This window comes from Scyliorhinus torazame, chromosome 12 (genome assembly GCF_047496885.1).
Source record: "Scyliorhinus torazame isolate Kashiwa2021f chromosome 12, sScyTor2.1, whole genome shotgun sequence".
NCBI lineage: Eukaryota > Metazoa > Chordata > Chondrichthyes > Carcharhiniformes > Scyliorhinidae > Scyliorhinus > Scyliorhinus torazame.
This window is the reverse complement of record NC_092718.1, coordinates 93,561,614-93,583,517: the sequence shown is the minus strand read 5'-3', so window position 1 is coordinate 93,583,517 and position 21,904 is coordinate 93,561,614. Positions and strand designations below refer to the sequence as shown.

The 21,904-nt window shown below is 51.3% G+C and overlaps 1 protein-coding gene across 1 annotated transcript in view; it reads right to left on the bottom strand.

The window, feature by feature from the left end:
• Positions 1-12,795: 12,795 nt before the first annotated feature.
• Positions 12,796-21,904, bottom strand: part of LOC140386562 (urokinase plasminogen activator surface receptor-like) — a 107,716-nt gene continuing 98,607 nt past the window's right edge. Inside the window, exons 9-10 of the mRNA XM_072468985.1 lie at positions 15,218-15,352; positions 12,796-15,097 (exon numbers count right to left, since the gene is read on the bottom strand). Coding sequence (XP_072325086.1) covers positions 14,844-15,097; positions 15,218-15,352 — 389 coding nt within the window. The 3' untranslated portion in view covers positions 12,796-14,843. The remainder of the gene's footprint in view (positions 15,098-15,217; positions 15,353-21,904) is intronic.

Here is a 21,904-nt window from a genome sequence, read left to right as displayed (position 1 = left end):
ACAAGCCCAGTTAGCTCTAGGACCTGATCTCGGACAGCGAGGGCTTGATCCTAACCAGAAACAATTAAGCATACCACCTAAATCCCTTCAGACCAAGGGGAAACCGCAAATTTTGAGAACAAAGGGAGATGCCAGGGATGATTCTGAAGAGAAAGAACTCCCTCTAGTGACAGGGAGGGACGTCGAAGTCTTGGAAGAACCAGAGGAAATAGCTAGAGTGCCCCCTGGTGAGACTCGGAGACAGTTGCCGATTAGGAAGATACCAAACCCTGACGCGGTGACCGCCGGGGCCCAGCCCACGATAGGCGTTTATTTCCCATGGACACCCAGTGAGATAATGGCTATTATGGCTACAATCCCAGATAGAAAAAAAATCTCCTGCTGCTTTCGTGGATTCCCTGAGAACTACCATCTCAATTTATCACACTGATTCTAGGGACCTCTGGGCCATAGTCCAGCAGGTTTTAACCCCAGCAGAGTACCGCAATTATCTTAATCACTTGAATTATGCTAGCCACGCCGCACTTCAGCAAACCCATGCGTTAGACGCCGATAGACGGACACAAATCCTGAATGCGTTGAATAGCACATTTCAAAAGCCCATAAATATTTCTGCTATCTTAGACCTAAAACCTAAGAAGATTGAAGAGCCAGAGGAATTTCTGGAACATTTTAATAAAATCTACCGTGGGCAGTCAGGCGACTTGCCACATCAAAATGGTCAGAATTCCCCTCAATATTGTGCTATGTTAATGCATTGCCTACTACCTTCCGTGGCTACTGCTGTGAAATGTAATAACATGAATTGGACAGAGAACGACCCTTCCCAGATGGCAAGGGCAGTCAGATTTTATTGGAAGGAGGGTGTAGGCCAGGAAGGAGGCTCAGTTACAAAGGTTAAGACTGAGTATATAATGAAAAAGGATGATCTGAGACCCCAACAAGCGGCAAAAATGGTAGCTTACCAGCTGGAGCCCCAATATTGTGACTTTGGGTGGGTGGATCAGCGAGGGGGAGGATATCAAACCCACCCAAAGGGACCCTCAGCTCCTTTTTATGGCCCACCGTATGCACCAGCAGCTTTACAACCGCCGCCCCCTCTGAGGGGCCATTGGTCTACTGGGAGAAGAGGACAGGGCTGAAATAGAGGGAGCAATGCATGTTTTAATTGCGGCCGTGCAGCTCACTGGCAACAGGAATGCCCCTTTAAAAGACAGGCAGCAGAAGGAGACTACCCGACCCAAAGGAGGGGGTACCCACCAAGGGGAGGACAGACGAGATACACTGACTTCTCCCAGGCAAACCCTTTCCCAACACAGGATTGACTAGCTAATTTAGTCATAAGGACTCTCCAATCGGACAGGGAACCTATTATCTCTCTGCAGATAGGAGATCAACATCACTCATTTGTAATCGACACTGGAGCAGCCATGTCTTCTGTGCAATCAGAACTTCGACTACCACTATCCGACCACACGCAGCAATTGTCGGGGTTCCAAGGACAGGTGTATGAGTATCATATTTCTGAACCTGTGACAGTCACTTACGAGAATAAGTCTGCAGATCATCAGTTTGTAGTGGCTACTGGATTGGACTGTAACTTGTTGGCCCGAGATTTACTATGTATCTTCCAGCTACAGCTAGAGTGCGGAGACGAGGGGGTAACGGTTAAATCATGGAGGATGAGACAACAGTGCTATATTTCTATCAGCCCCCAGTGGTGGACGTTAGACATTGAACATTCACTGCATCACGTTACCCTGGCCTATGACAGAACTGGACAAAACAGGGAGTTGGAGGACAAATACCAGCCATTAATTGGGACCGAATGGCCAGTCAAGGTTACAGCCACAGTCACGGGAAAAGAAGGTACAGCCGATTTTGTTACAATACCACCACATTTATGGCCACAGTCAGCTTCGGTAAACCCTCATATTACACGTCAGGTCCACGACCAGTACCATGCCAGGGATCTGGGGCCTATGGTAAGGAGGGCAGTGGATCATTCAGATCCAACAGAGTACGCACTTCAAGTCACGCCGGACGGCACTGCCATAAAATATTTTGAGGTCCCTGAAATGATTAACACTCGACTGCAGCATCACTGGGGACATGATGTTTTGGAATATGTCAATCCACAGGTCTGGGCGGAATACCCATCACAAGTGGGAAAGACAAATGTTACACCTATTAAGGTAATGATTAAGGACCATGTAAAGCTGCCTTCCATTCGGCAATACCCCCTGAAATCCCAAGCTGCTCCGTCTATAGACAAATTAATTCAAGAGCTGTTGCAACAGGGTATTTTGGTCCCTTGCCAATCAGAATGTAACACCCCCATACTTGCTGTGCCTAAACCAGCCAAACCAGACCAGTACCGATTGGTGCAGGATTTACGTTCAATCAATGCCATCATACAGCTGTTACATGCTCTCGTCCCTAACCCTGCCCACATACTGGCTCAAATTCCAGCTCAAGCCCGGGTCTTCGCCATAATTGACCTTCAGCATGCCTTCTTTGCCCTCCCACTTGCAACTGAAAGCCAATATTTGTTTGCCTTCACCTACAATGGACAGCAGTATACCTGGACCCGACTGCCACAGGGGTTCGTCAACTCACCTACACTCTTCTCCAGATGTCTGCAGACCCAACTCCAGGCCTTGACATTGGAGCATGGTTCCACTCTAGTGCAGTATGTAGATGACATATTGGTAGCAAGTCCTGACGAGCCCAGTAATAGGGATGATGTGATCCAGTTATTAAACCACCTATCCTCGTTGGGTTATGTTGTCTCACAATCAAAGGTCTTGGTGGCTCAGAGAAAGGTTAAGTTCTTAGGAGTTTTACTTACAGCCACAGAAAGAAGTCTCGAACGCAGTAGGATTGAACCAATATGCCAATTCCCCGCCCCTACAATGGCCAAGGAGGTCCGTCATTGGCTGGGTATGGTGAATTATTGTCGGCAGTGGATACCAAACATCGCTGTCTATACAAAGCTGCTGACGCCTTACACTAGTGAAGGGGGGAACTTTACTCTCACCACCGAGGCACTCGAGGCCTTCCGTTGCCTGAAGCAGGCCTTGTTACAAGCACCGGCCCTCGGGAGGCCCTTGTACGACCGATCATTCCAGATATACTGTACTGTTCTGGAAGGATGTTCAACAGCGGTACTCACCCAGCAACATGGGGACAAGCACCGGCCCGTAGCATATTACTCTTCAAAACTCGACCCAGTGGCATTGGGCCACCCTGTTTGCACCCAGATCTTGGCAGCGATATACAATAGTTTGCAAGCTGCTGCCAATATCACTCTCCAACAGGATATTACGGTATATAGCTCCCACTCAGTAATCGCACTATTGGGGCAACTGCAGACTCAGCATCTTACCGCAGCTCGTCAGAATAGGTATGAGATATACCTTTTGAACAATCCACGTCTGACATTTAAATACTGTACCACTATCAATCCAGACTGTTTTCTTAGCGGTCCCCCTGTCCATGAGGACGCGCCTGGTCACGACTGTTTAGCCTTGATTCAGGAAACTACCACAATAAGGGACGATCTGAGTGATATTCCATTAGAACAACCTGACATGATTATGTATGTTGATGGCAGTGCATTAGTAAGCCCCACTGGCCGGAGATTGTGCGGTTATGCATTTGTAGAACAGGATGGTCTGATTCTAGAAGTGGCAGCTTTCCAGACCCCTTATTCAGCCCAAAAAGCCGAACTTTTTGCCCTCACCCGTGCATGTATACTTGGGGTAGATCGTCGGGTAAATATTTATACTGACTCCCGATACGCTTTCGGGGTAGTTCATGACTTCGGACAACTCTGGAAGAATAGGGGATTCCTTACTTCGGCAGGCACGGAAATATCCTACCGGGGTTTAGTTAATGACCTACTGCAGGCCCTCCTTATGCCTGCGCAGATTTCCGTCATTAAATGCGCTGCCCACACAAATGGTAAGACCCCAGTTGACGTTGGTAATGAACAAGCAGATTGTGCAGCGCGGATTGCCGCGCAAATTCAGCAAGTGATGGTGCCTAAAATGTTAAGCCAGACTAAATGATCTACTATAAATATGTCTGCTTCTGACAAGTCAATGCCAACCATCCAAGACGTCATAAGGTTACAGAAGGACGCTCCTGAGAATGATAAACAAATGTGGAAACAGTTAGGTTGTACATATGATTCTGTTTCCTCTTTATGGACCACGCCAGCACATCAGACTTGTATGTCTGATGTACTGGCTTTATGGGTCATCGAATGTGTACACTTTGCAACTCATTGTGGGGCTCGGGGGACTAGTGATTTGTTGCTGGACACTTGGTGGCACCCTAAAATGCAGGGGTTGGCCCAGAGTATCAGTAATCGGTGTTTGATTTGTCAGCAATATAACACCGGCAAAGGTATCCCTTGTGGGATGGGGCAAACCCCGTTGCCCAGTGGTCCCTTTGAGACGCTCCAAATGGATTACATTGAGTTGGAAAGGTGTCAATGTTATAAATATGTTTTGGTCATTGTGGATGTGTTCTGCAGATGGGTCGAGGGGTATCCGACTATCGATAATAAAGCTGCTACTGTGGTTAAAGTTTTGATGCGGGAAATCATTCCCCGGTACGGTATACCAGCTCAGTTAAGTTCTGATAATGGGCCTCATTTTATTGGACAAATTAACAAAGAGTTTTGCTCCCAGTTGGGCATACGCCAGCAGTTACACTGTGCTTACAGACCGCAGGCGGCCGGGTTGGTTGAGAGACACAATCAGACCCTCAAAACAAAATTGGCTAAATTAAGAGCAGACACGGGACTGACATGGCTTAAGTTGCTCCCCGTTGCCCTCTTCCAGCTGTGGGTTACATCTGCGGGACCGGCCCGGCTCTCTCCTGCCGAGATTCTTTATGGCAGGCCTCTTAGAACTCCCTGGGGCCTGCATGCTTCCAGACTGGTTCAGTTTCACCATATGACTGAAGAGATGACCACCTATGTTCTAGCCCTCACGCAGGTGCTCAAGGAGCTCCATGGCCAGGTCCGCGCGGCTCACCAGTCATCGCCCCCAGTATCTAGCTCACTTTCAGTCCAGCCCGGCAGTTATGTCATGGTCAAAAATTGGACTAGGAAGGGGTCGGAGCCGCGATGGGACGGGCCCTTCCATGTTCTCCTTACCACCCCCACAGCAGTTAAAGTGGAGGGGCGGAGTGCAACCTGCCTCCCTTCTCCAGTGCTATTTTACAGATGTGGAATATGATGGGGTGGCTACACACCATCTGTGTGATCTACAGCCTCACCTCGCTTGGAGTGTTATTGGCGACGGACATAGAAAAGGGGAATATTATCTACATTTGTAACCCCAACCAAACTACAAGGACATTTCATTTATGCAAAGGTGATGTTCTTCGCTGCCCCCATATACGAGGACATGGTATCGACTCATGGAAGGTCATCAAAGTCAAGGACAATGCAGGAGTCATGAAGCAATTGCACCGGTCCCGGCGATGGGAAGGGAACATTATATGGACATTGCCTTGTTTTTGGAGTACATGTAAATTTGATTTTGGATGTGTGAAGATTGGTGCGATAAAGGTAACATCAGACCGTCAGGAGAGCGTAGGAAGTGGCTGTGAGAGAGAGAGAGGGGGACTAGAGAGAGGACGGGGCGTGTGAGAAGGGAAGTACAGCTAGAACGTGGGTTATCAGGAGATACACTTAATTTAGTTAAAGGCCAAACTGAGGAAAACCTGGGTAGTATGAATCTCTTCTACCAGATTTACCACCACTTGTATGGCCACCGACGGGTTGTCTGCTATCCGAACCCCGCAGCGGTGTCTAGGTTATTTTCTGTTTCACCGCTTTGGGGAACTCCCCAAACGGTGGTTCATTGTCAGCGTTCCGAGTCACCGCCCGAGCAAGTCACTCTTCCTTACGATCCGGGTTCAGCACCACCGGCTATTTGCCTTCCCCTTCCTCGGGATAATTCCCACTCACAGTATGATAGGCTGCAACGGTGGAGGGCGTATATACCTAGCCACTTCACTCCCAATAGGGACTCCCGGTCGTACGAGAATTGTTTCAGAAGTGAAGGATACGGCTGTTTGCTGGTAGAGGTGGAAACGAATATAACATGTCTGTTCCCCACCTGTACGGACAGGAGGTGTCATATCACCCAGGCGTCTGGCCAATGCGTTTGTTACAACACCACTTGCATTCCATTGAACGCCGGCCTCCAGCTCCTCTGTGGCTGGGCGAATGTCTCTCATATCACTGTTGGGACTAGGGCTTTCCGCATTGCTAGGCGGCCCGAATGGGCTTTTCGAAGCTGGATAAACTGGGCTACTGGGGGATCCCTACGCAACCGATATACTGATTGTGATGCTAGCCTGCACACGGAGCAAGGATACTACTTTTTATTTAATGGCACAGCAACCAATGTTTTGTCACCCCCATTTCCCCACCAAATTGCTATTGGGACTCTAGTCCCTACCACAGTCCCCTGCCCTTCGGTGTGGATGCTGTATAATCAGTTAGCACGCCGGGCAGTCTCTGCTGAATTTTGCGAGAACTGGAAAAAACCTCAGGTTCTCGCACCCAACCGGGGCCACTCAGCCGGGTGGGGGATTCTGAGCGTCTTGACACTGGGAGGTGTGGGGGTTCCTTAGCTGTCAGCGATAGGAATTATTTTATTTGTGGCCTTACCATCTTGGGAAATGAAACCTTGGGAGCCCTCGGGGCAATAACCAAGGAATTGTCTCAGCTGCGGTTGTTTGCAATGCAGAACCGGTATGCTCTTGACTATCTTCTGGCCCGTGAGGGTGGGGTATGCGCCATAGTACAGGGCAAGTGTATCATGGGAGTTCAGGACTTGACTGCTAACATCACTAAATTTATGGATCACATACGGGATCACCTGGACGGAATGCAGGATCCTGGCTCTTGGGGTAACTGGGGATTTGGAGGTTGGAAGGACTGGTTGATAAATATGGCCATGTATTTAGTGGTGGCTATCGGCTGCATCTTTGTGGGCCTAGCCATCCTTAAATGTGTGATGGGTAGAATGCGGGGTGCACTGGAACAGATCAACGCCCCTAAAATCTTGGCTGTCAAAATCCATGAGGGCGCAGCAGATGAAGGGGGGCTACGCCAGGAATTGGAAATGCAGCGACGGATCTTTTTAGATGAGGGACCGTAGCTATGGATTGGATAGTTCGGTTATCATGGAATGATAAAAGGAGGAAATGACGAATGTGATATAAAATAGTTACTTTAGAGATATTAGTTACTGTAATGTAGAGATAGGCCAGTCTCATCCTGGTGAGTTCACAGACAAAGGATTTCAGACCGCATGGCAAAGCAAGGAGGAGGTGTGTCCAGCTATGGAGGGGAAAAGGATGCTGGGTAATAGGGGGCCAGAGGAAGGGATTGGAAGTGAGCCAATTAGGATGTATGGCCAGGTCAGGAGGGGTATAGGATGACCTATGGGAATCGTGTATGTGAAACCTGATGCCATTTGTGTTATTAGTAGAGATCCCTTTGTCCTACAGACTCACTTGATTCCGGAGGTGTACAAAGCAAGATGTGCTTTGTACCGCTGTGAATTGAGAAAGACTTGCAAGTCAAATAAAATAACTAATGCTGTACCTGCAAATCCATCTCGACTTTTATTGAGGCCAGACTGACGGGTAAAGAAATTTGGGATTTGTCACACGCAATTCGATGCGTACCCCCTTCCCCGGATTGTAGACATGGTTAACCAGATCGCACACTAACGGGTGTTCTCCACGGTGGATCTGAAGTCTGCATACCACCAGCTCCCAATCCGCCCGGAGGACCGCCACTACACGGCTTTTGAGGCAGACGGCCGCCTTTTCCACTACCTCCGGGTCCCCTTTGGCGTCACGAACGGGGTCTCCGTGTTCCAAAGAACAATGGACTGAATGGTGGACCGGTACGGGCTGCGGGCCACATTTCCGTACGTGGACAATATCACCATCTGCAGCCATGATCAGCAGGACCACAATGTCAATCTCCACAGGTTTCTCCGAACCGCCCAAACCCTTAACCTTACGTACAACAAGGAAAAATGCCTTTTCCGCACAACCAGATTAGCCATTCTTGGCTACGTCGTGGAAAACGGAGTTCTAGGACCCAACCCCGACCGTATGCGCCCCCTCCTGCAACTCCCCCTCCCCCACTGCCCCAAGGCCCTGAAGAGGTGCCTCGGGTTCTTTTCATATTATGCCCAGTGGGTCCACAACTATGCAGACAAAGCCCGCCCACTAATCAAGGCTACCATCTTCCCACTGGGAACTGAGGCCCGCCAGGCCTTCGGCTGCATCAAGGAGGACATCGCCAAAGCCGCGATGCGCGCAGTGGACGAGTCCGTCCCCTTCCAGGTGGAGAGCGACGCATCAGAGGTCGCTCTCGCCGCTACCCTCAATCAAGCAGGCAGACCGGTAGCGTTTATTTCTTGCACCCTCACCACCTCCGAAATTCGGCACTCCTCAGTCGAAAAGGAGGCCCAAGCCATCGTAGAAGCCGTACAGCACTACTTGGCTGGTAGGAGGTTTACCCTCGTCACCGACCAACGATCGGTAGCCTTCATGTTCGATAATACACAGCGGGGCAAAATCAAGAACGATAAGATCTTGAGGTGGAGGATCGAACTCTCCACCTATAATTCCGATATAGTATATCGTCCTGGGAAGCTCAACGAGCGCCCAGATGCCCTGTCCTGTGGCACATGCGCCAGCGCGCAAGATGACCAACTACGGGCTATCCACGATGACCTCTGCCACCTAGGGGTCACCCGGCTTATCCACTACATCAAGGCCCGCAACCTGCCCTACTCCACCGAGGAGATCAGAGCTATGGCCAGGGACTGCCAGATCTGTGTGGAGTGTAAACCGCACTTCTATCGACCAGATAAGGCCCACCTGGTGAAGGCTTTCCGGCCCTTTGAGCGCCTCAGTATCGATTTCAAAGGGCCCCTCCCCTCCAATAACCGCAATACATATTTCCTCAACATTGTTGATGAGTTCTCCCGCTTCCCCTTTGCAATCCCTTGCCCCGACATGACCACGTCCACTGTCATTAAAGCCCTACATAATGTCTTCACCCTGTTTGGTTTCCCCAATTATGTCCACAGTGACCGGGACTCGTCGTTCATTAGCGACGAACTGCGTCAGTACCTGCTCAGTAAGGGCATCGCCTCGAGCAAGACTACCAATTATAACCCCAGGGGAAACGGGCAGGTGGAGAGGGAGAACTCGACGGTCTGGAAGACCGTCCTACTGACCCTGCGGTCCAGGAATCTCCCAGTTTCCTACTGGCAGGATGTCCTCCCCGATGCGCTCCACTCTAATGGAAGCTTATTTCTATGATGTTGGAAATTGGGCGCTTGGAATGCATGTCCATGTTAGATGAAGTGATGTTCTTGAAAGCTAGTTATTCTGAAATGGAATGTTCTTCACCCCCTTTTAACGGCCACAAACGAGACCCCTCATGACCGCCTATTTGTTTTCCCCAGGAGATCCACCTCAGGGGCCTCGCTTCCGGACTGGCTGAAGACACCGGGGCCCGTCCTACTCAGTAAACACGTCAGGAGCCATGGGCGAGATTCTCCGACCCCCAGCCCGGTCGGAGAATCACCGGGGGCGGGCTTGAATCCCACCCCCGCCGGTTGCCGAATTCTCCGCCACCGGATATTCGGCGGGGGCGGGAATCGCGCCACGCCGATTGGCGGGCCCCCCCAGCGATTCTCCGGCCCAGATGGGCCGAAGTCCCGCTGCTAGAATGCCTGTCTCGCTGGCGTGGATTAAATCACCTCTCTTACTGGCGGGATAAGGCGGCGCGGGCGGGCTCCGGGGTCATGGGGGGGGGGCGCGGGGCGATCTGGCCCCGGGGGGTGCCCCCACGGTGGCCTGGCCCGCGATCGGGGCCCACCGATCCGCGGGCGGGCCTGTGCCGTGGGGGCACTCTTTTCCTTCCGCCTTCGCCACGGTCTCCACCATGGCAGAGGCGGAAGAGACCCCCTCCACTGCGCATGCGCAGGGATGCCGTGAGCGGCCGCTGACGCTCCCGCGCATGCGTGCCTGGCAATGTCATTTCCGCGCCAGCTGGCGGGGCACCAAAGGCCTTTCCCGCCAGCTGGCGGGGCGGAAATCAGTCCGGCGCAGGCCTAGCCCCTCAAGGTTAGGACTCGGCCCATCAAGATGCGGAGGATTCCGCACCTTTGGGGCGGTGAGATGCCGGACTGATTCGCGCCGTTTTTGGCGCCGGTCGGCGGACATCGCGCCGATTGCGGAGAATTTCGCCCCATAAGTCCGACCCTCTGGTAAAGAGGGTCCAGCTCCTAGACTCCAATCCCCAGTATGCATATATCGAACACCCCGATGGCCGACAGGATACGGTCTCCCTCCGGGACCTGGCGCCCACCGATTCCACCACCACCACTCCACTCTATCCCGCCCAACCTACCATGATTAGTGCCTCCGCTCCCGTATGGTTCCCGCACTCCCTCCCGCCATCCCCCCTTCACCGATCCACATGAATGAAGCTCCAGAAAAGATGCTCCTGGAGTCCACACCTGTACCCGCACCGACGCCCTCACTACCGGTGCCAGCACGGACGAGTTCGACACCCAGGCCAGCAACAACGCCAGAGCTTCGGCGATCCGAGCGCACAATCCGTGCGCCGGACCGGCTGAACCTATGAACCCGTCACCCCCGCCAGACTTCATTTTTTTAACAGGGGGTGAATGTATTATATCAATAATCCACCATTGTATCTGTGCTGTGCTGTTGCCCTTGTGGGCTCCAGCTATGGGCCATTGTATGGCATTATCCATAAGGGAACATGTTGGGGCCTGTGTGGGCTCCGCCCATGGCTCCTCCCCTTGCAAGGAGGTATAAAGAGCAGTCAACCTGTAGGCGGTTCTCAGTGATAGATCAGTCGCAGGCAGGCACTGTTCTAGTTGATTAAAGCCACAGTTTATTTCTACTCTGTCTCGAGTGAATTGATGGTCGCATCAATTCCCCACATTAATCCAGGCTCTCAGTTCATCCGTTTTACCTGTTATGCTTCTTGCATTGAAGGAAACATATTCCCGACTTCCAGACCCGCTGAGTTCAGTGACCTCCCCCTGCCTGCTCTACCTAGTCTCAAGTTCTTCCCCAGTCTCTACACTTGCTGGCCTGCTGCTCCGTTTCCCATCCCCCTGCCAGACTAGTTTAAACCCTCCCGATATATACAGTGATCCTCGTTTGTTTGTGTTTTGTTTTTCTCACTCTTTGGTCGATCTCTCTTTTATAATTCTAATTTCACATTAGTTGCTTTTATTTGATACTATGCGTGGTTCTGACATTTGTAATTTAAGGAACAAACTGAAATGTGGAACAAAATAAAAACATTCATGAAAAATAATTACTACTGAGGCCAATTCTGCAGAAACGTTTCGAAATCCGAGAGATTTCATGAACCACCATTGGATTAAACCGAGAGAGTTTGTGTTGTGGGGCGGGGGGGGGGGAGTGCTTTCCTGCGGCTCGCTCTCTCCTTCCCTTCTCACATATCACCTCGGCTGACAATCCCTCACTCTCTCTCTCTGCGGTTGGAGAACAGCCTGTCAGCAGTGGGCAGAGTTTCTCAGAATTCCGAGTATTTGTTTGACATGAAAGGAGCCACACATCAGTTCTTGACAAACTGGTTTAATATTCCGCGCAAGCAAGGCATTAAGGTGTTTGAACAAGGATTGTGAACACGTAAATACAGGAAGAGAGGGAGAGAATCAGGAGACTGTAAGGCCTGGATAGAGTGGACGTAGAGAGGATGTTTCCACTTGTAGGGAAACTAGAACCAAAGCGCACAAACTCAGACTGAAGGGACGATCATTTAAAATAAGATGAGCAGGACTTTCTTCAACCTCTGGGTGAAAAACATTTTCCCTCATGTCCCCTTGAGTCCTTCTATCAATCACCTTCTATCAATCTGTGGAACTCTTTGCTGCAGCAGGCTGTGAAGGCTGTGAAGGCCAAATCACTGAGTGTCTTTAAGACAGAAATAGATAGGTTGTTGATTAATAAGGGAATCAGGGGTTATGGGGAGAAGGCAGGAGAATGGGGATAAGAAAAATATCAGCCATGATTGAATGGCGGAGCAGACTCGATGGGCCGAGTTGCCTAATTCTGCTCCTATGACTTATGGTTTTATCCGAGACTGGAGAGGTAAGGGGCGGAATTCTCAGACCCCCCGCCGGGTCGGAGAATGGACGGGGCGTGGCGTGAATCCCGCCCCCACCGGTCGCCGAATTCTCAGGCACCAAAAATTCGGCAGGGGCGGGAATCGTGCCGCGCCGGTCGGCGGACCCCCCCCCGGCGATTCTCCGGACCGCGATGGGCCGAAGTCCCGCTGCTGTCATGCCAGTCCCGTCGACGTGAATCAAGCCACCGACCTTACCGGCGGGACTGGCGACGCAGGTGGGCTCCGGGGTCCTGGGGGGGGCGCGGGGCGATCTGGCCCCTGGGGTGTGCCCCCACGTTGGCCTGGCCCGCGATCGGGGCCCACCGATCCGCAGGCGGGCCTGTGCCATGGGGGCACTCTTTTCGTTCCGCCTCGGCCATCGCCTCCGTGGTGGCCGATGCGGAAGTGACCCCCCCCCCCGTGCATGCGCATGCGCGGGGATGACGTCAGCAGCCACTGACGCTCCCGCACATGCGTGGACTTCCACCGGAGAGGCATTCCAGCAGCGGGACTTCGGCCCATCGCAGGCCGGAGAATCGCCGGGGGGGGGGGGGGGGGGGCGCCAACCAGCACGGTGTGATTCCCACCCCCGCCGAATATCCGGTGCTGACAGTGCAATGCTCCCTCAGTACAGACCCTCTCTGACAGTGCAATGCTCCCTCAGCACAGACTCTCTCTGACAGTGCAATGTTCCCTCAGCACAGACCCTCTCTGACAGTGCAATGCTCCTTCACTACAGACTCTCTCTGACAGTGCAATGCTCCTTCAGTGCAGACCCTCTCTGACAGTGCAATGCTCCCTCAGCACAGACTCTCTCTGACAGTGCAATGTTCCCTCAGCACAGACCCTCTCTGACAGTGCAATGCTCCTTCAGTACAGACTCTCTCTGACAGTGCAATGCTCCTTCAGTGCAGACCCTCGCTGACAGTGCAATGCTCCTTCAGTACAGACCCTCTCTGACAGTGCAATGCTTCTTCAGTACAGACCCTCTCTGACAGTGCAATGCTCCCTCAGCACAGACCCTCTCTGACAGTGCAATGCTCCATCAGTACAGACCGTCTCTGACAGTGCAATGCTCCTTCAGCACAGACCCTCTCTGACAGTGCAATGCTCCTTCAGTACAGACCCTCTCTGACAGTGCAATGCTCCTTCAGTACAGACCCTCTCTGACAGTGCAATGCTCCCTCAGCACAGACCCTCTCTGACAGTGCAATGCTCCTTCAGTACAGACCCTCTCTGACAGTGCAATGCTCCCTCAGTACAGACCCTCTCTGACAGTACAATGCTCCTTCAGTACAGACCCTATCTGTCAGTGCAATTCTCTCTCAGCACTGACCCACTCTGACAGTACAATGCTCCCTTCAGTACAGACCCTATCTGACAGTGCAATGCTCCCTCAGCATAGACCCGCTCTGACAGTGCAATGCTCCCTCAGCACAGACCCTATCTGACAGTGCAATGCTCCCTCAGCATAGACCCGCTCTGACAGTGCAATGCTCCTTCAGCACAGACCCTCTCTGACAATGCAATGCTCCCTCAGTACAGACCTTCTCTGACAGTGCAATGCTCCTTCAGTACAGACCTTCTCTGACAGTGCAATGCTCCCTCACTACTGAACCTGCTTCAGTACACCACTGGGAGTATTGTTCTCAAATCTCTGGAGTGGAACTCAACCACACAACCATTTGATTGAGGTGCAAGCTCTCCTACCTGAGCCAGTGCAAAAACAAGGGATTGTCTTATAAAAAAGTGGGAAAGTACAAGGCAAGTTCATCATAGAAGGAGTAAATACAATTTCATCAAAGGATGGCAAGATTATCTTGTGGAAAGAGATTGAGGAATTTGGATTGGTACTCCTTGGTTTTCGATGAATGAGGGGTGACGCAATTGAAACCTCCTCAATTGTGACAGGACAGGGTAGATGTACATACGATGTTTCCCTTGGCTGGTGAGCCTAAAATGGGGAGAGAGGCAGGTCATAATCACAGGATAAGGAGTCGGCCATTTAAGACTGAGATGAGGTGGAACTTCTTCACTCAGAGTGCGGTGAATCTTCGGAATTCTCTATCAGTCATTCAGCATGTTCAAGACAGAAATCAAAAGTTTTCTGGGGATTAATGACATTGAGGGATATGGAGATGGTGCAGGAAAGTGTCATTAAGGTAGATGATCAGCCTAATTGACAGAGCACGCTCGATGGGTTGAATGACTTACTCCTGTTCCTATGTTTCTGTGTGGAATCCAATCAACTGAATGGTGGACATCCAAAAATGTGATGGTATGTCACTCATCAAATCCTCTCAAATCAAAACATCTTTCGGTACACAGGAGAATATTCAGCCCATCTCCTCTGTGCCGGCCCTTTGAAAGAGCAATTAATTTAATCCCACAACTCCACTTCCCGTGGACCGTAAGGTTTTTAAATGTCAACGTATTTATCCAGTCCGCTATTTTGAATGATAATATTGAACTCGCTCCCACCGCCCATTCAGGCAGTGCATACCTGATCACAATAAATGGCTGCCTGAAGTAAAGTTTGTCTCATCTCACGTAGGACAGATTGAAAAGTCTAGCGTAGCACAGATTACATTTTGCATAGCCCTGGTTAAAACATACATGGTATCAGAGTAATTAATGGCAGGGCAATGAGAGAACGAACAGCAGGGCTATCATTGTACACAGTCACATTGTTGGTGAATATCGCTGTTTGTGCTGTGCTGCCTGGGCTACCATTACACCCACTCCGGTTGCAGCAGTCGATGTCTTGATTTAGTTGGATATTCGGAATTGTTATGGTGTTTGCATTTTTGCAGAAGCTCTCGGAAACACAGCCTTTAATGGTGTAGTTGCGTGACAGGTCTAAAAAAAAAGTAATGTTACTGTTACAATGGTGTTATATTGGGGTTATGTTGGAATTCTGCTGGAGCGATTGTGGTGTTACATTGGGAGATAACTGACAGAGTGAAAGCTAAGACTCACACATGACTGAGGAATGGAGACACCGTGTCTGCTTCCCGACACATTTCACCATTTCCTTGGCATCTTGACACATACCGCCCGAAAGTGTTGCACATGTATTGCACTCGAGACCGTTCAAGGTGGCGTTTGCCTCTTCTGACCGACACACAAAAGAAGAGAACATGTCAGATTGTTCTGTCAGCCCAACACATTTCAAACATCCTGGGGAGGAAATTGGCCACTGGAGTGTCCAGTAGCGAGAATTCTCTGGTCGGTGCAATTCACTTTTCCCGTCGGCAGCGCACCTACGTCTGCGAGGTTCAGGTGGTTAGATTGGGAAATCCCATTGACAAGAGGCAGGAAGATAGAATCTCGCCTCCAGCGTACTGTGCACCACCGAATAACAGGCAGCTGGGGAACTAAAGATTTCCGCCCTGTTTCACATGGTAGAACACCTCCGCACCCAGGAGCGAATTTACAATGAACACACCATGCTCTGACACAGAGCCCCAAAATGACTCTGGCGAGAGCCCAAAATGGATGAGTCTAAAAACATTCTCCCCTGTTAATTCTCGGAGCCAAACAGAAAGGGACGTGAGGGCTGGGATTCTTCAATCCAAGCTTGCCCCACCACTGCTACCAGCGAGGAGGGAGAATTTGGCGCTCAGCCGAAGCTTCATTAACTGCAGCGGGACCGGAGAATCCCGTCGGCAGGAACGGACGGAGAATTCCGACTGAACCGACATTCCAGGCTTTTCCCGTACCCTGACGACTGATTGCTTTGCCGCTTGAAAATGCAATGGAGCCATTCAGCCAATCACAAACTGGCTTTTTCCAGCATTTGCTGCTGATAGGCTCTCAAAGGAGGCACCAATCTACGATTGGCTGAATAGCTCCACTCACATTTACCTGGCTTGTTGGAAAGTGAAACAGCTCTCTCGTGGAAATTGTGGCGGAAATCACTGGGAGCAGTTTGGCGGGGATCATACTGAGCGAGTAGGTTTGAGAGAATCATATTCTGGAAACAAACCAAAGAAAAGGCACATCCTGAACTGTGTTGGTTAATTGCAAACAGTAAAAGCAAGTTCCAGATTTCTCACAATATTTTCCCTCTTTACCATCATTCAGACAAGAGGTAAGCTTGGATTTCAAAAAGGCAAGTCATTATTCACACAGCCAAGTTTTCAGAAGGGAAGAAGCACTGATCAGTTTATGAATTTTCTTGGCTTTGGCCTGAAGATTTTGCAGGGAATGGAGGCGATGGGCAGGATATAGAGATCATTTGAACTGGTTTATATTTATTTCTGTGGGTATTAGAAATAAGATATTGCTTTAAATAGGCTTTATGTTATGTTTCTGTGTTTGTATGTTAAGAAAGGGTGAATAACTCCAGTTCGATTCAGATCCCTGCACTGTAATGAGGGTTTTAACAATGGTAAAGCAAATAAAGTGTCCCGACTTTTGCTTAGCAACCAGGGGCCACACTGAAATGCCAAGAGCTTTTGGGTTAATTGTAAGTGAGGAGAAACTGGACACAGGAGAGGCAGCTTAAGAGAGCATATTTCCCCCAAAGAACAAAACAAAGTCCCAGAAAACAAGGGGTGGGGGAGAAAAAACTTCTCAGAAAGACTGTTAAGTCAAAGGAGCAAAGAACAGGAATTGAACAAGATCCTTTTCAGGGGGATTCATGTAAAGAGGTTTCCTCCGGGTGCTCCGGTTTCCTCCAACTTTCCCGAAAACATGCTTGTTAGGTGAATTGGTCATTCTGAATTCTCCCTCTGTGTACCTGAACAGGCGCCGGAATGTGGCGACTTGGGGATTTTCACTGTCACTTCATTACAGTGTTAATGTAAGCCTACTTGTGACAATAAAGATTATTATTATTATTAACGAGCAGAGGAAGTGCTCTAAATTAAAGTCAGCTGTATGAAGCAGATGAAAAGTTGATTCGGTGAGAAGCCAGATATCTGAAGTGATCAGAAGGTTGGTGAAGGGTTAAAGCAGCCCGTGAAGGAGCAGTTCTGTTGCTGTGACTGGGTGTCTGAGAGAGTCTGTGGAAGATGAAGCTTGAATGCACGTGGTGACCGTGAGGGCTACCGAAGGAGAGGTGGATCCTTGGTGAAGCCACCCGAGAGGAAGTATGGCAGAGGGATGATTCCAAAACATGTTCTTTGAGAGTGGAGTTTGGAAACCCTCATACAGAAGGCAGGGGGCTGGATTTTCCGCCCCACCACATTTCAGGTTCACCCCGCCGGCGGGATGCTCGGTTACTCCCGCCGGTCAATGGGATTTCCAATTGTGGGGCAGCCCCACGTCGTTGGTAAACCCCCGGGCTGCCGGCAAAATGGAGCATCCCGCCGGTTGAGAATCCAGCCCAGGGTTCCAGTGAGACCAGGTGGTTCGCTATGTGAGAGGCATCTGTGAGAGGGGCGGAGGGGGAATTGATGAGAAACCAACGGAAGATATGGGCCGAGATTCCCCGAAACCCCGGCCAAGTGTTGACGCCGGCGTAAACACCGGAGTGGTGCTCGCCGGCATCAACGGGCCTCCTGGCTCAGTAATTCACCGGTCTTTAGGGGGCTAGCATGGCGCCGGAGCGCTGCGCGCTGCTCCAGCGCCGAAAGGTGGGCCTGCACGGCTGGCGCAAGTCCGTGCATGCGCACAACGGCCGTCCCCATGCTAGTGCATGCGCGTGGTTGCCGTCTCCGTGCCGGCAGAGAGCAGCATGTCGGAGACCTTACAGCAGGCCGCGCGGAAGGAGGTAGGTCCCCTTCAGATCGCGGCCGCCCGCCGATCGGAAGCCCGCGGGCCTAGACCCCGTGGAGGCCACCCCCTGGAATCAGATCCCCCGTCCCCCACCAGGACGTTTACCGCGACTGCGGGTCCGAGTTCCCGCCGGGTGGTACCAGGTTGGAACCACGTCGGCGGGACTCGGCGGAACTTGGTGGGAATTCGGCCTTTCGTCCATGGAGAATCACCGTGGGGGCCTATTTCAGCGGCCCCCGACCGGCGCCGCGGCGACCGCACAGGCGCGATTGGTGCCGATTCTCAGGTCTCCGGAGAATCGCGTCCCGGCACCGGAGCAGCATGGCGGAAATTTCCCACGCCCCGGCGATTCTCCGACCCGGCGCGGGCTTGGAGAATCCCGCCCCATGGTAGGTGGCATCTGTCACTTGGTTTCAGAGTGGGGTGTGTTCTGACCATATTTCGCCAATTGGTTTACATGGATTGTGTGCTTCCTGAGAACATTAGATTTTGAGCTAGATTTTGTAACTTGTGTTATCCTTTTAAATCTGTAAATGTGTAGCTGAGGGCCGGTTTAGCTCAGTTGGCTGACAGCTGGGGCGTCATTCTCCGCCGGCGGGAGTCTCCGTTTTGCCGGCGCCCAGGGGTTTCCCGACGGCGTGGGGCTGCCCCACAATGGGAAACCCCATTGACCGGCCGGTGTTACGGAGACTCCCGCCGGCCGGTCGGGGCAGAAATGTGGCGGGGCGGGTAGGAGAATTTCGCCCCTGGTTTGTGATGCAGAGCAATGCCAACAGCGCGGATTATCCATGAAGGCTCTGCCTTCTCAAACCTGTCCCTTGCCTGAGGTGTGGTGATCCTCAGGTTAAATCACCACCAGTCAGCTCTCCCCCCTCAAATGGTAAAGCAGCCGATGGTCATCTGGGACTATGGTGACTCAAAATAGTTGGAGTGAAGAAGTAGTGTATTACAGTTCATGTTTTCTTGCTTAATAAATATTCTGTTCTTTTGTTGAAAGTTAATTGCAGACCTGTGAATCTGTTCATCCAGGAATCTAAACCAAAAGATATAAATAAGGATCTCTCAAGCCGGATTCCATCTGGGATATGACATGCCCAGTCGTAACATCAGCTGGGATCGTAACAAGTAGGGTGGGGCAAAGGTGAAGTTGAGCACAGGGCCCTCATAACAGTAAGATTGCCACTGCCCCCACCAGACATTCAGGCCCATTTTCCTCAATTGGGCTTGTTATTGCAGACTCCTACAAATCCCCATGAAGACTTGGCTCTTCAGCCTAATTGTTCTAGATTTTTAAATTTCATTCTTGCCCCTCCCATGTAGATTCAGGTTGGTGCAAAGTTTACATGGTTTGATGGGCAATGGACACAATTGTGTGGGCAATTCTGGATGGACAAGGGGCCATTTCCCACTTCAATACTGCCCCTTTGTGCTTTCTCCCACTCTGAGGCCCCATCCCTTCCTATCTCTGTGACCTCTTACAGTTCTGCCCTGCTGCAATTCTGGCCCCACCAGCACAGCTTCGGATTTCTGTGCCCCTGGCGCTTTGTCTTCCTCTGCCTGGGGCCCGATATTCTGAAACTCACTCCCTGAACCCCTCCACCCGTCTTTCCTTCTTAAAAGGCTCTTAAACCCAAACTCTTTGACTGAGGTTTTAGGTATCTCTCCTCCTGTCTCCTCACGTGATACGGTATCAATTTTAGTGAAGTCTCTTTTTTTGTTTATAGAATTTACAGTGCAGAAGGAGGCCATTCGGCCCATCGAGTCTGCACCGAATCTTGGAAAGAGCACCCTACCCAAGGTCAACACCGCCACCCTATCCCCATAACCCAATGACCCCACCCAACACTAAGGGCAATTTTGGACACTAAGGGCAATTTATCATGGCCAATCCACCTAACCTGCACATCTTTTGGATTGTGGGAGGAAACCGGAGCACCCGGAGGAAACCCACGCACACACGGGGAGGATGTGCAGACTCCGCACAGACAGTGACCCAAGCTGGAATCGAACCTGGGACTCTGGAGCTGTGAAGCAATTGTGCTATCCACAATGCTACCGTGCTGCCCTTAAAATCTTGTTATTGGCATTTCTCATATTTATAAACAGTTCTATATATACACATCACATTTTTCTCGCCTGCGCTAATTTCCTTTATTATTCAGAGGTTTAGCTTGTCCTTCGTTTAACTGACCCTACGTGCCTTTCGGCTGTGCTTTTCCCCGGGTTGCGCAGTCTTTTCCCTACGTGTCTTTCGGCTGTGCTTTTCCCCCGGGTTGCGCAGTCTTTTGGTAACTCATCTATCTTGGTGTTTTAAAAAAAAATTCTTATTAGGCTACTCCTCGTTGCTGACCTCGAACAGGATTTGGAACAGACCGACAAACTGCCCCCAAGTATCCAGGAAGCCTTCCTCTGACCCTCGGGTGGCGTACTTAATCTTCTTAAGGTGGAGAAATTCCGAGAGGTCAGCGAGCCAGTCTGCAGCTGTGGGTGGTGCTGCCGATCGCCAGCCGAGCAGGATTCTCCGGCGTGCGATTAGGGAAGCGAAAGCTAGGGCATTGGCCCCCCTCCTCATGTGTAACTCTGGCTGCTTCGATACCCTGAAGATTGCCACTCTCAGGCATGGCTTCACCGTCACCCCCACAACGTTGGACATTGCCTCGGAGAAGGCTGTCCAGAAACCAGCAAGTTTGGGACAAGCCCAAAACATGTGGGTGTGGTTGGCCGGGCCCCTCTGGATCCGCTCACATTTGTCCTCCACCTCCAGGAAGAACCAACTCATTCGGGTTCTGGTCAAGTGGGCTCTGTGCACCACTTTGAGCTGCATTAGGCTTAGCCTTGTGCAGGAGGAGGTGGAGTTAGCCCTGCTCAGTGCTTCGCTCCAGAGTCCCCATCCTACCTCTGTTCCCAGTTCGTCCTCCCATTTTTGTCTGACCTCGTCCAGTGGAGTCCGGGCTCTGTCCAGTAGCTGTCCATATATTTTCCCACATAGCCCCCCTTTCTCGTTGCTTGTGCCTATCAGGTCCTCTAGTGGTGTGCTTTTTGGGGCCCCGGGGTACCCCACTGTCTCTTTGCAGGTGTATTGGAGGTGTATCATTTCCTGTCCTTTTGCTAGCCTCCACTTCCTCGTCAGTTTGTCCAGTGTCGCCAGTCTGTGCCCTACGTAGAAGTCCCCAACCGTCATTGTGCCCCCGTCCTGCCTCCATCTTTTGAAGGTGGTATCTAGCATGGCTGGGGGGAATCTGTGATTGCCGCAGATGGGGGCCTTGTGGGACATTTTAGATATCCCAAAGTGTTGTCTGAGCTGGGTCCACGTTCTCAGCGTGGCCGCTACCACTGGGCTCATTGTGCATCTTGTTGAGGGGGATGGGAGTGCTGCTGTAGCTAGGGCCCGGAGGGTCGTTCCTTTACAGTATGCCTCCTCCATTTGTACCCAATCTGTGTCAGGTTCTTGTACCCATCCCCTCACTCTTTCTGCCGTTGCAGCCCAGTGGTAGTATTGTAGGTTCGGTAAAGCCAGGCCCCCTTTGATTTTCCTCCTTTGCAGTGTCTGTTTGGGGATTCCCACCCCCCGCCCACACACACACACACCATGATTAGACTGTCTACGTTTTGGAAAAAGGCCTTGGAGATAAAGATCGGAATGGATCTAAACAGGAAGAGGAACCTTGGCAGTACGTTCACCTTGATCGTCTGCTCTCTCCCCGCCAGGGAGAGTGGGGGTGAGCCTCATCTTTGAAGGTCTCTTCTTACTTCCTCCACCAGGCTGGTCAGGTTCCACTTGTGGATCTGTGTCCAGTCTCTGGCTATCTGGATCCCCAGGTAGCGGAATCTGTTCTGGGCTGTTTGAACGGGAGCCCCTCGAGCTCTCTCCCTCCCCCGTTTGGGTTCACTGGGAATGCCTCGCTTTTGCCCAGGTTAAGTTTGTAGCCCGAGAAGGTTCCA